The 12,000-nt window shown below is 59.3% G+C and overlaps 1 protein-coding gene across 1 annotated transcript; it reads right to left on the reverse strand.

Annotated features, from left to right (window-relative positions):
• Positions 1–7,793: 7,793 nt before the first annotated feature.
• FGF21 (fibroblast growth factor 21) lies at positions 7,794–10,658 on the reverse strand. Its single transcript, XM_062177011.1, has 3 exons — positions 9,649–10,658; positions 9,218–9,321; positions 7,794–8,195 (listed from the first exon to the last, which is right to left on the reverse strand). The coding sequence occupies exons 1-3, from the start codon at positions 9,881–9,883 to the stop codon at positions 7,905–7,907; spliced, it is 630 nt and encodes a 209-aa protein (XP_062032995.1). The 5' UTR covers positions 9,884–10,658; the 3' UTR covers positions 7,794–7,904.
• Positions 10,659–12,000: the final 1,342 nt, after the last annotated feature.

Raw genomic sequence — 12,000 nt, forward strand, 5'->3', positions numbered from 1 at the left:
AGCGTAGCCAAAATGAGAGCTTAAATTATGGTTGCACGGCTAGAGTTACTTCGCCATGGGCACAGTAGACAGACAAAGCTCCCTTTCAGACCAAAGGGAGAGGAAGTTTTAAAGTGAGGACATGGCGTTCCTCTTGGGCATTGTCTACCCTGCAGAAAACGCACTACCGGAACCTGCCTGTGACGACAGACTCTAGTTGAGGCCACAAGGATCAGAGGCGGGACTGAGCCCCCTTGACTTGCTGTAACAAAAACCAGGAGGAAGAGAAAGCGGGGCAGCTGAAGCAATGCAGAGATAAGTGGCAGGCGCATTAAAGGCGGCTCCGCACAGCGCTCTGCCCTGGGGAGACCCAGCAGGCCTGGCCACTGCAGCGGCTTTCAACGTGGAAGGCCTGGGCTTCCATGAAGGCAGCTTGTGAAGAGCCCTGCGGCTCTGCCAGCCAAGAGTTGGGTCACCGGAAATGGACCTGCCCTGGAGTCGAAGGACGCCCAGGTCAGAGCCGCAGATCTTGCTGGCTCCACGCGGAGAAGCCCTGCACTCAGCCCGGCTTCCACAGTGACCACCGCAGCTGAGGGGACGGCCAAGTAGGCTCAGTGCCATTGCAGGCAGATCCGTGAATGTCCTGTTAGCGATGCCACCCGCCTTCCCCCGGCCAGCTCTCCTCCCAGGTCAGCTGGGCGATGGAAGTCAACAGGGTGCCTTCCCCAAGGAGGTTCACACCCCCTTAGGATGTACCCCATGGGGAGAGGCAGGTCTGGGCCTCATAACCGGCCAGGCCTCAGGGCACACCTGATCGCTATCTGGCCCTTTCTGTCAGCTTCTGTGGGCCTCTCAGTCGGAAAGCTTGGCCCTGGTTGAGACAGCGCTCTCCTGGGCCCTCCAATAACGACCTTGTCCTTGGTTCTGACCCTGTCTAGCCCACTTGGGCCTCATTCCTTTGTAGTCAGAGCCTCCGCTCCTACGTCAATGGCTCTGCTCCCGACCCGGTGTATGGGTGGCCCTCTCCCCGCACCCTTGACGTTTATGATTGTCTAGAATTGTTCTACAAACCCTCCACCCGCAGGAGACGAGCGGCCTCTCTCCCAGCCTTGACTGGCATCAGCTTCGCAGCCTCCCCCTCCTCAGCTGTGAGCTGGGGGGCAGCTTTGGGCCCCGAGGTTATCTCGACTCCAAAACAACTCCGACGGTTCCAAGAGGAGGTCCCACGTCCATCAGACCTCAGCTGACGCCATCCGAGGTCCCCAAAGCCATCACCTCGCGAACAGGCGTGGCGCTATGGGCCAGACCGGCCTTACCAGTCAGGCCAGCTGAACCACATCCACCAAGCAGCCTTTACGGGGCCCAGAGACCCCCCACTTCCTCTCCTCTGTGAAATCTCATTGCTTGGTTGATGCCACTCCTAGGACCATTGGCTGCTACTCTCACCTGGCCTTTCTACGATCTTGTATAAGTGTTTACGGGAGGTGATAATGGAACCAACCGAAGCCTTCACCAACCAGGCGGTCGACCAGATGCTGCTACAGGGATCTACGGGGCTCCTCCCCCAGGAGACAGCGGCCTGAGACATTGTCCCCTGTCACCGGAGAGCACCTCATCGCCCCATGGCAGCAGCAAGTAGCTCTGAAGACAGATCATCGCCCCTCCACCCGCCCTGGACTTTTGGGGCCGCTGTAATCCCATTCAACACCTGCTTTATAAGAAACAAAAGGGGGGAATGTTAGTAAAATGGCGTGGTCTTATTTGTGGCGCCAGCTATGCCCCGGCACCGTCTTAGGCTCTGGCCCCTGTTGCCGTCACTACAAGCCAGGTGACCAGATGGCCCAACCACAGGTGTCAGCTCCACCCCCACCCTAGTGGGATTGGCTGCTTCTATCGCCCTGCCCCCTGCCAAGGTACAATAGGACCTGCTCCCCCCACACACGTCCTCCTGGTTCCTCTTTCTCTCTCTCGCCCTCTCCCCCACCCAACAATAAACCTTTCTCTTAAAAGGAAAAACAGAACTGCAAATGAGGTCACATGGGAAGCTGGCAGGTCTGAGAGCAACTCAGTAGCAAAAAGGCTTACAGATGAGAGAGGAAGCTCACGCAACTCTTCCAAGGGAGCAGGCGACCTGGCCAGGGCTGGTGCGCTGGTGATACAGTCTTACCTTGGCCCAGCCGCCCTGTCTGGGGAGGTGGGGCTTCCAGTTTATTTCCACACACAGCAAACGAAATGTTTACAAAGTTACTCATTGTAGCACTCCTGGATCCTGCAAGATACTGAGCATAGCCCAAGAATCCCACCGCGGGAAGCAGGTAGGTTAATCACTCTTGGTGTGTTGAACTCATGGAATACTATGCAACTGTGTAAAAGAACGAGGCGGGTGGGCGTTGGTGCAGGGGTTAACATGCCGAATTCAGCCCACATTCCAGGCAGAGTGCCTGGGCACCCTGCTCCCAAGTCCATTTTCCTGCAATGCTGACCCTGGCAGACGGTGATGATGGGGCAAGTAACTGGGCCCTGCCATCCAGCTGGGAGGCGGGGATGGAGTTCCAGGCTCCTGGCTTCAGTGTGGCCCCGCCTGGGCTGTTGCAAAGATTTGCAAGTGAACTAACGTGTAAGTATTTCTTTCTCTCTCTGCCTTTCCAATTAAAAAAAAAAAAAATGAGGTGCTCTTTAGATACTCATGTGGGAAGTATTAGCGCAGAGAATGAAGGGCAATTTTCTGATTTCTTTTTTGATGTCTGGGCTGTTTTGTGAGAGCAAGGGGAACAAAAATGGCTGGTTTCCCACTCCTGTTTTTTTTCTTCTTCTTTTTAAAAATACTACTGTTACTATTTCTATTTTCTTTTTTTCATTTTTTTATCTGAAAGGCAGAGAGACAGAGAGAGAGGTCTTCTCTTGTCTGGTTCACTCTCCAGATGGCCACAACGGCTGGGCTGAGCCAATTGGAAGCCAGGAGCCAGGAACTTCTTCCAGGTCTCCCACGCGGGTACAGGGGCCCAAGCACTTGGGTGATCTTCCACTGCTTTCCCAGGCCACAGCAGGGAGCTCGATCAGAAGTGGAGCAGCCAGGACTTGAACTGGCGCCCATATGGGATGGGGGCACTGCAGGCGGTAGCTTTACCGGCTGCACCACAGCGCCGGCTCCGATAATTTTTAAAGGGATCGTTCCATCAAAATCCTGAGCAGAATAGAAACTTGGAGGAAGCCCAAGGAAGTCATAGAAAGTGTCTGTTACGAGAAAACCTCCCATGGATCTCCAACACGTGTTTCACGCAGGAGAGCGCACTGTTGCATTCCATTTTCCCATGAACTTTTGGACGTATCCTTGTGTTTATTTACCTTTCGTTGTCAATGGACCGAAAGGAAGCGGGGCGATGGGATGATCGATCGTTGTGCTCCAAGCTGCCTGCCCTGGACAGCGAAAGTATTTGCAAGATTCTGGACCCTTAGACTCAGAAAAAAAACATACTGGGAGTGTCTGACGGCGTTCTCTGTCCCAGGCGGTGCTGGGAATGAGATACCAGACTTGCAGAGAGTTCATTGACTGAATTCGCAAACAGCGTCCGTGTGTTTGGAGAAGCCTCGGATTGGGAAATGCATGACTTGCTATTTTTAGCTGTGGAAACAGCTCCCCGAATGTTTAGAAGAAAGTTAATTGTTTAAAAGTTCATAGATCATTAACAAAAAGCCAAACAGTTGTGAATTTCCCTGTCCATGCACAACAGCTGGCGAGAGGCTGCACCGGCTGGGACGACTGGCCAGGGGCGGGCGGGTGGGGGCGGCAGCTGGGGCTTAGCAGTTTCAGTTTTGCGAAAGGCAGCATGGCAGGAGGTTGGTCGCCAGAGCGTGGGAAATCCGTTTTCTCTACTGAGCAGCTGTCTGGATGGGGAGCTTCATGTGTGTGTTTAGTGTCTGGACATCACTTGAGAAAGACAGTGCCCGCCTCATTGTCTCTGTCAGCTCCACAGCGCTACCTTGTACCCCAGCCCCCCGCCAGGCCAGGCAGGGCTGGCTGGTGTGGGTGGGTCAGCCCTCCTGTGCCCACCCCTAACTTCTGCATATTTTAAAAGATGTATTTATTTATTTATTTATTTGAAAGTCAGAGGTACACAGAGAGAGGAGAGAGAGAGAGAGAGGTCTTCCATCCGCTGGTTCACTCCCCAGTTGGCTGCGATCTGAAGCCAGGAGCCAGGAGCTTCTTCCGGGTCTCCCACGCTGGTGCAGGGGCCCAAGGACCTGGGCCATCTTCTACTGCTTTCCCAGGCCACAGCAGGGAGCTGGATTGGAAGTGGAGCAGCTGGGACTCGAACTGGCGCCCATATGGATGCCGGCCCTGCAGGCGGTGGCTTTACCTGCTCCGCCACAGCGCCGGCCCCAACTTCTGCAGATCTTATGGCTCTGGATTAGAGGCTCATTCAGGATTTCTGTGAGGTCCCAGTGGACTGCCCTCTCCTCGGAGACCCTGGCCGCTCACTTTGGCCAGAAGCCCTCGGGGTGCCCCCGTTTTTCCCTCCCCCTTCCCTCTCCTTTTCCTTCCTTCCTTTCTCTTCCTTTCACTTTTTTGTATTTTAAATAAGTTTATCTTTTTTATTTTTTTTATTTTATTTTTATTTTTTTTTATTTTTGACAGGCAGAGTGGACAGTGAGAGAGAGACAGAGAGAAAGGTCTTCCTTTTGCCGTTGGTTCACCCTCCAATGGCCGCCGCGGTAGCGCGCTGCGGCCGGCACACCGCGCTGATCCGATGGCAGGAGCCAGGTGCTTCTCCTGGTCTCCCATGGGGTGCAGGGCCCAAGAACTTGGGCCATCCTCCACTGCACTCCCTGGCCACAGCAGAGAGCTGGCCTGGAAGAGGGGCAACCGGGACAGGATCGGTGCCCCGACCGGGACTAGAACCCGGTGTGCCGGCGCCGCAAGGCGGAGGATTAGCCTAGTGAGCCGCGGCGCCGGCCTAAGTTTATCTTTTAATTCCATTTTGCATAAACTTTTTTTTTTTAAGATTTTATTTTATGGCCGGCGCCGCAGCTCACTAGGCTAATCCTCCGCCTTGCGGCGCCGGCACACCGGGTTCTAGTCCCGGTCAGGGTGCCGGATTCTGTCCCGGTTGCCCCTCTTCCAGGCCAGCTCTCTGCTGTGGCCCGGGAAGGCAGTGGAGGATGGCCCAAGTGCTTGGGCCCTGCACCCCATGGGAGACCAGGATAAGCACCTGGCTCCTGGCTTCGGATCAGCGCCGTGCACCGGCTGCGGCGGCCATTGGAGGGTGAACCAACGGAAAAGGAAGACCTTTCTCTCTGTCTCTCTCTCTCCCACTGTCCACTCTGCCTGTCAAAAAAAAAAAAAAAGATTTTATTTTATTTATTTGAAAGACAGAGTTATAGAGAGAGGTAGAGACACAGAGAGAGGTTTTTCATCCACTGGCTCACTCCCCAGATGATTGCAATGGCCAGGGCTGTGTCAGGCCGAAGCCAGGAGCCAGGAGCTTCCTCCGGGTCTCCCACGCGGGTGCAGGGGCCCAAGGACCTGGGCCATCTCCCACTGCTTTCCCAGGCCACAGCAGAGAGCTGGACGGGAAGTGGAGCAGCCGGGACTCGGACTAGTGCTCTTACGGGCTGCTGCCATCCCAAGCTGGTGACTTCACTGGCTACGCCACTGCACTGGGCCCAGGAGTCAGGCTCACAGCTCTGGGGATGACGTATGTACGTATTTCTCAAGCTGCATCGTGATCTGGGGGGGGGGGGGTTCCCAGGGGGTATCATCAAGTGATGAGGAGGGTCTGGTACTCTGTGGAAAAATAGAGTGGGGTCATGAACACGCTGCCTGGGAAGACTAGCCCCATGTCACATGGAGTTCTCCATGGAGCCACACAGCTTTGCTTCCCAGGAGACAAGGGGCCAGCCGCAGGAGGCGTGGGCGGTGGGAGGGGCTGGGACAGGCGGGGCTCCCACCACCCACCAGCCTCCCCCACTGTGATCTCTAAGACTCTGTGTCTCTCCCTCGCGCCGTTGTAGTGGAAAACTGCACTTTCTACAAACTTCCATCTCTTCTGCGCGTTGGATCCCTCCTATGACCCCGTGGGCCCTGTGTCTGATTTATTTACTTTTTTATTTGGAAAACAGATCGATCTCCCTTCGACTAGTTCACTCCCTCAGTGCCTGCAGCAGCCAGGGCTGGGCAGGCCGAAGTCAGGAGCCAGGAGCTCCATCCAGGGCTCCACATGGGTGGGTGGCAGGGGCCCAAGCACTTGGGCCATCACCTGCTACCTCCCAGGGTGCCCGTTAGCAAGAAGGTGGAGTTAGGGTTCAAGCTGGAACCCAGGCACTCTGATATGGAGTGGGGCATTTTAATTTTTATTATATATTTTTATATTTTTGTTTATTTTTTTAAAAAGATTTATTTATTTATTTGAAAGACCGACAGCAATAGAGAGAGGGAGAGAGAGCGTGTAGGGTTTGAGAAACCGAAATTTGAGCCTGCTAATCGCCTTTCGCTTCCATATTTAGCTTGCTTGCTTGCCAACTGCACCGCCATGACAGGCTTCAAATTAGGGAGAAGCGAGACAGGCCCAGTTCTTGGAAACTGGAACTTGGTAAACAAATCCCGCAATTGTCCGCCCTCCCTTCCTGCTTACTGGCGCAGAACCGCGAGTTACGCCAATGCGCCAAGCAGAGATGTAGATTTTAGTAAATGCCAGGAAGGGAATAAGGAATGAGCCGTGTGCACGATGATGTACGCACATGAGTAAAACCCGGAGGGAAAGAGGGACGGGGTCCTGATCACCCGACGCCTGTGTGTGTCGGTGCAGACCCCAGTAGCTGGAAATAAAACCCTCTTGCTCTTACATCTGTTACCGCTCTCTGTGTGATGACTGGGAGGTGATTCGGACATAACAAGAGCGGTCTTCCACCCGCTGGCTCACGCCCTGAATGGCCACGACAGCCGGCTCGGGCCAGGCTAAAGCCAGCAGACCGGCCCTCCATCTTGGTCTCTCCACATCCTGGCCGGGGCCCCAGCACGTCAGCCATCACCCGCTGCTTTTTCGGGAGCATTAGCGAGAAGTTGGATCGGACGCAGGGCACCCCGCACTCAAACTGGTGCTCTGGTGGGGGATCCCGGCGTTGCAAGTGGCTACTTAACCTGTTGCACCACAGTGCCAGCCCCATTATTTATTTTCATTTTATTTGAAAGAGAGAGAGAGAGACAGACAGAAAAATCTCCCATCTGCTGGTTCACTCCTCAAATGCCTGAAACAGCCGGGGGCAAGATCACAGAACCCATCCGAGGTCTCCCATGTGGGCGACAGGGACCCAAGTACCGGAGCCATCAATGCATCCCTGGGTATACAGACAGGCAGGAAGCTGGATCGGAAGTGGAAGAGCCAGGACTCGGAGGCAGACACCCCAGTATGGGCCGCGAGAGTCCCAAGCAGCATCTCCAGCCCCACACCCCTTGTCGCTTTTGACTGAGAATCCTCCCACTTGAATCTTGACGTTGAGAGCTGGAGACTACAACTCCCATGAGGCTGTGGGGCAGTTGCAACGCTATAAAATGACCCTCTTACCGCGGTCCCTCTGAGAAACAGTTCCACAATGCTAACACAAGGTTGGGGCAGGAGTGACTAAGAAGTCCTTCCCTCTCCAAGAGCAAGAATAGTATCTGTGCCCCAGGGGCGCCTCGGAGCAGCAACTGAGGCCCAGAGGGAGGTCAGGGCCTTAGGAAAATGTGGGTGGTGGAGGTGGGAGTTGGTGTTGGGGATGGCAGGGTCAGCATCGAGGGGAGGCTGGGATGTAGATCCGTTCTGTCCCCCACACATTGACACACACTCGAGTCATAAGCTATTGGAGTCTTTATTGTCCCAAGTAAGAAAAAATAAAAAAATAAATAAGATAAATACCCCAATAAATAAAGAGGGGGCCCAGCGGCTTCAGGAAGTGTAGCTGGGGCTCTGGCCCAGCACAGGCCCCACCATGCTCAGGGGGTCCGGGGAGTCGACATCGGGGGGCGCGGCGGCCAGGAGGCCTGGCGGTTCTGGAAGGTCCGGCGGCAGGCCGGGCAGCGGCAGGAAGCGGGCTGGTCCCCGGGAGGCCGGTGCCCTGCGTGGGGAGCTGCCGGCGGCCAGGCGTAGGGGGAGGCCCAGTGCCTCGGAGAGGTAAACGTTGTACCCGTCCTCACGCAGCAGCTCCCGGAAACTGCAGGCCTCGCGGTCAAAGTGGAGCTGGGGGAGAAGGACAGGAGATCAGAGCCCAGGGAGTCCTCTGTGCCCCCTGTGGCTGGGTCCAGCCTCCTCCCTCAGACCCCAGCCTCCTCCCTCAGACCCCAGCCTCCTCCCTCAGACCCAGGGGTCCGGGTGTCCAGCCCCTCCTCCCTCAGACCTAGGAGCCCAGCCCCAGCCCCTCCTCCCTTAGATCCAGGGGTCCAGGCTCCCAGCCCTCCTCCCTCAGACCCAAGGGTCCAGCCCCAGCCAACTCGCTCAGACCCAGGGGTCCGGGCGCCCAGCCCCTCCTCCCTCAGACCCAGGGGTCCGGGCGCCCAGCCCCTCCTCCCTCAGACCCAGGGGTCCAGGCCCAGCCCCTCCTCCCTCAGACCCCAGCCTCCTCCCTGAGACCCAGGGGTCCAGCCCCAGCCCCTCCTCCCTCAGACCCCAGCCTCCTCCCTCAGACCCAGGGGTCCAGCTCCAGCCTCCTCCCTCAGACCCAGGGGTCCGGGCGCCCAGCCCCTCCTCCCTCAGACCCAAGGGTCCAGCCCCAGCCTCCTCCCTCAGACCCAGGGGTCCGGGCGCCCAGCCCCTCCTCCCTCAGACCCAAGGGTCCAGCCCCAGCCTCCTCCCTCAGACCCAGGGGTCCGGGCACCCAGCCCCTCCTCCCTCAGACCTCCTCCAGGGCTGTCCGGCAGAGCCCCCCCCGCCCAGTTCACGGAGAACATGCCGGCTCAGGGGCCAGCCAGGGTTCCCGGAGGTCAGGCAGTGGGGTCAGGCTGCACCAGGGTTGTGGCCACTTCCCGGGCCACAGGTTCCTGAGCGTCCCCACGTGCAGCGGGAGCCCATGTGGTCAGGAGCGGAGGCGGCAGTCACAGGACAGGGCCTCTCCGCCACTCTGCCCTGCACGTGTCTCCTGGCCTGTGGCCCCCAGGGGTGGCAGCTGGGTCAGGATGTGCTGGGAGCAGAGAGCCGGGCTGGGCTGGGCTGGGCTGACCACACAGGAGCACAGACGCACAGGAGGGAGGGGCAGGGAGACTCACCGAGCCATAGAGCGTGCCATCCGGCCTCTGGCACAGGAACCTGGACGTCTGGACCCCCAAGATCTGAATGATCCCCGGTTGTAAGGCTTTCATCTGTAAGAGACCTGCGGGAAGGAGGGGGTCAAGCCCTGGGGAGCACCGGAAGAGGGCCCAGGTCCTTGGGCCCCTGCACCTGCGTGGGAGACCCGGAAGAAGCTCCTGGCTTCGGATCAGCACAGCTCTGGCTATTACAGCCATTTGGGGAGTGAACCAGTGGATGGAAGTCTCTCTCTCTCTCTCTCTCTCTCTAGCTCTTTCAAATAAATAGGTAAATCTTTTTTTTTTCTTCTAAGAAGGGGTCAGGCCCTTGGGGCCCACTCAAGGAGTCTGAACCCCCAGCCCTCCTCCCTCAGACCCAGCCGCTCCCCCTCTAAGGCCCACCCCCCACTCACTTTCTGGGCTCCTCCGGGCAGCCCCCACCACCGTGCCATCCGCCCTGATCTCCAGGTGGGCTTCTGTTTCCTGAGCATCGTCCGTGTACAGGTGCTGCTGCCGCACTTGGTCCCCAAACTGGAGGAGGGGGCTGGAGTCAGGGATGGGGTGCGCCTGGCAGGCTCCCAGCAGCAGGGCAGCGAGCGCTGGGACCCACAGCCCCGGGGGCCGGCACTTGGCCCTGCCCCAGTCCATCAAGAGCTCAAGTCCTCGGTGGTCTGGGGGTGGGGGGTGGGGACGGTCGAGACGCGGTTCTAGACTGGCTGGTGTGCGAAGGCCCGCTCACGGAGGGCAGCTGGGGTTCTTCTGCTTGTGGGTCCCGGCCGACAGGACACCCCGTCTCCTCGGACAGGTGCAGAAGCTCCAGAATTTATAGCAGGCTGACCTGCCCAATCACTCTCTCCGGGCCTGATCCGTGCTATTTGACCCACTTGGCAGGAACTAGAACTCCACGGTGGCCAGGACAGCCCAAAGATGATGCAACCCGGGGGTCCCTGCAGCCGCGGGCCTGGGATCCTGACTCAGGGGGATGTCGGAGCTGAGGACCTGGTTAACTGGGACCCCAGCGAAAGGGGACCTGGGCTCCTGGGTCTGAGGGAGAAGGCTGGGGCTGGACCCCTGGGTCTGAGGGAGGAGGCTGGGGCTGGACCCCTGGGTCTGAAGGAAGAGGCGCTGGGGGCCTAGACTCCTGGGTCTGAGGGAGGAGGGGCTGGGGCTGGGCTCCTAGGTCTGAGGGAGGAGGGGCTGGGACCCCTGGGTCTGAGGGAGGAGGGGCTGGGGCTGGACCCCTGGGTCTGAGGGAGGAGGGACTGGGGACCTGGACTCCTGGGTCTGAGGGAGGAGGCACTGGGGGCCTGGACCCCTGGGTCTGAGGGAGAAGGCTGGGGCTGGACCCCTGGGTCTGAGGGAGGAGGCTGGGGCTGGACCCCTGGGTCTGAAGGAAGAGGCGCTGGGGGCCTAGACTCCTGGGTCTGAGGGAGGAGGGGCTGGGGCTGGGCTCCTAGGTCTGAGGGAGGAGGGGCTGGGACCCCTGGGTCTGAGGGAGGAGGGGCTGGGGCTGGACCCCTGGGTCTGAGGGAGGAGGGACTGGGGACCTGGACTCCTGGGTCTGAGGGAGGAGGCACTGGGGGCCTGGACCCCTGGGTCTGAGGGAGGAGGCTGGGGCTGGACGCCTGGGTCTGAGGGAGGAGGGGCTGGGCTGGACCCCTGGGTCTGAGGGAGGAGGCTGGGCCTGGACCCCTGGGTCTGAGGGAGGAGGCTGGGCATGGACCCCTGGGTCTGGGGGAGGAGGGGCTGGGGCTGGGCTCCTAGGTCTGAGGGAGGAGGGGTTGGGGGCCCTGGACTCCTGGGTCTGAGGGAGGAGGGCTGGGCCTGGACCCCTGGGTCTGGGGGAGGAGGGGCTGGGCTGGACCCCTGGGTCTGAGCGGGGAGGCACGGGGGCCTGGACCCCTGGGTCTGAGGGAGGAGGGGCTGGGGCCTGGACTCCAGGGTCTGAGCAGGGAGGCACTGGGGGCCTGGACCCTGGGACTGAGGGAGGAGGCACAGGGGGCCTGGACCCCTTGGTCTGAGCAGGGAGGCACTGGGGGCCTGGACCCCTGGATGCAAACTGCTCCCCATGGGTGTTCTGTGCCCCATCTGTCTTACAAGGACCCCAACAGTGAGGTCCCCTGCCCAGCAGGAAAGCAGGGGCTGCTGGGAAGGATCCCCAGCAGGTGACCTGCAGGGCACGCGGTGGGCGGGGGCTCTCTCTGGGCCTTGTGCCAGCCTCAGCCTCACCAGCCCCTGCGCCCACGCCTAGACACTGCATGGCCCTGCTGCCTCCTCCTCCCTGATGCAATCCTGGTGTTTCTTTCACCAGAAAAGCCACTCCGGGCCTGGACGGGTGCTCCCAAGATATCCCTGTGGGAGGGGGAGGGTACCCTGATGTCCCAGCCGGCTGCAGAGCCAGGCCTGGGCTGGAGGCAGTGAGGACGAGAAGAGTGGGTGGTGTCCTGGAGCTCGGGGGATTCAGGGCCTGGACCCTTGGGTCTGAGGAGGAGGGCTAGGGCTGGATTCTTGGGTCTGAGGGAGGAGGCGCTGGGCTGGTGCCCGGTCTGGAGGAAGCAAGGGCGACAGGCCTGGTGCCTTCCAGATTCCGGCGGTGTGGGCGCTCTGAGGCCTGTGTTCCCCGGCCCCGCGGGACAAGCCCGATGTGGCCGCCTCCCCGCCCTGCTCTGCTGGGAAGGAGCTAGGAGGCGCCAAGGACCCTGCAGTTCCCCAAAAGGATGGCTCGGGCTGCAGGCGCCGCCGGGACACGGGTTCCATCCCCGGTC

This window comes from Lepus europaeus, chromosome 19, assembly GCF_033115175.1.
Source record: "Lepus europaeus isolate LE1 chromosome 19, mLepTim1.pri, whole genome shotgun sequence".
Lineage (NCBI taxonomy): Eukaryota > Metazoa > Chordata > Mammalia > Lagomorpha > Leporidae > Lepus > Lepus europaeus.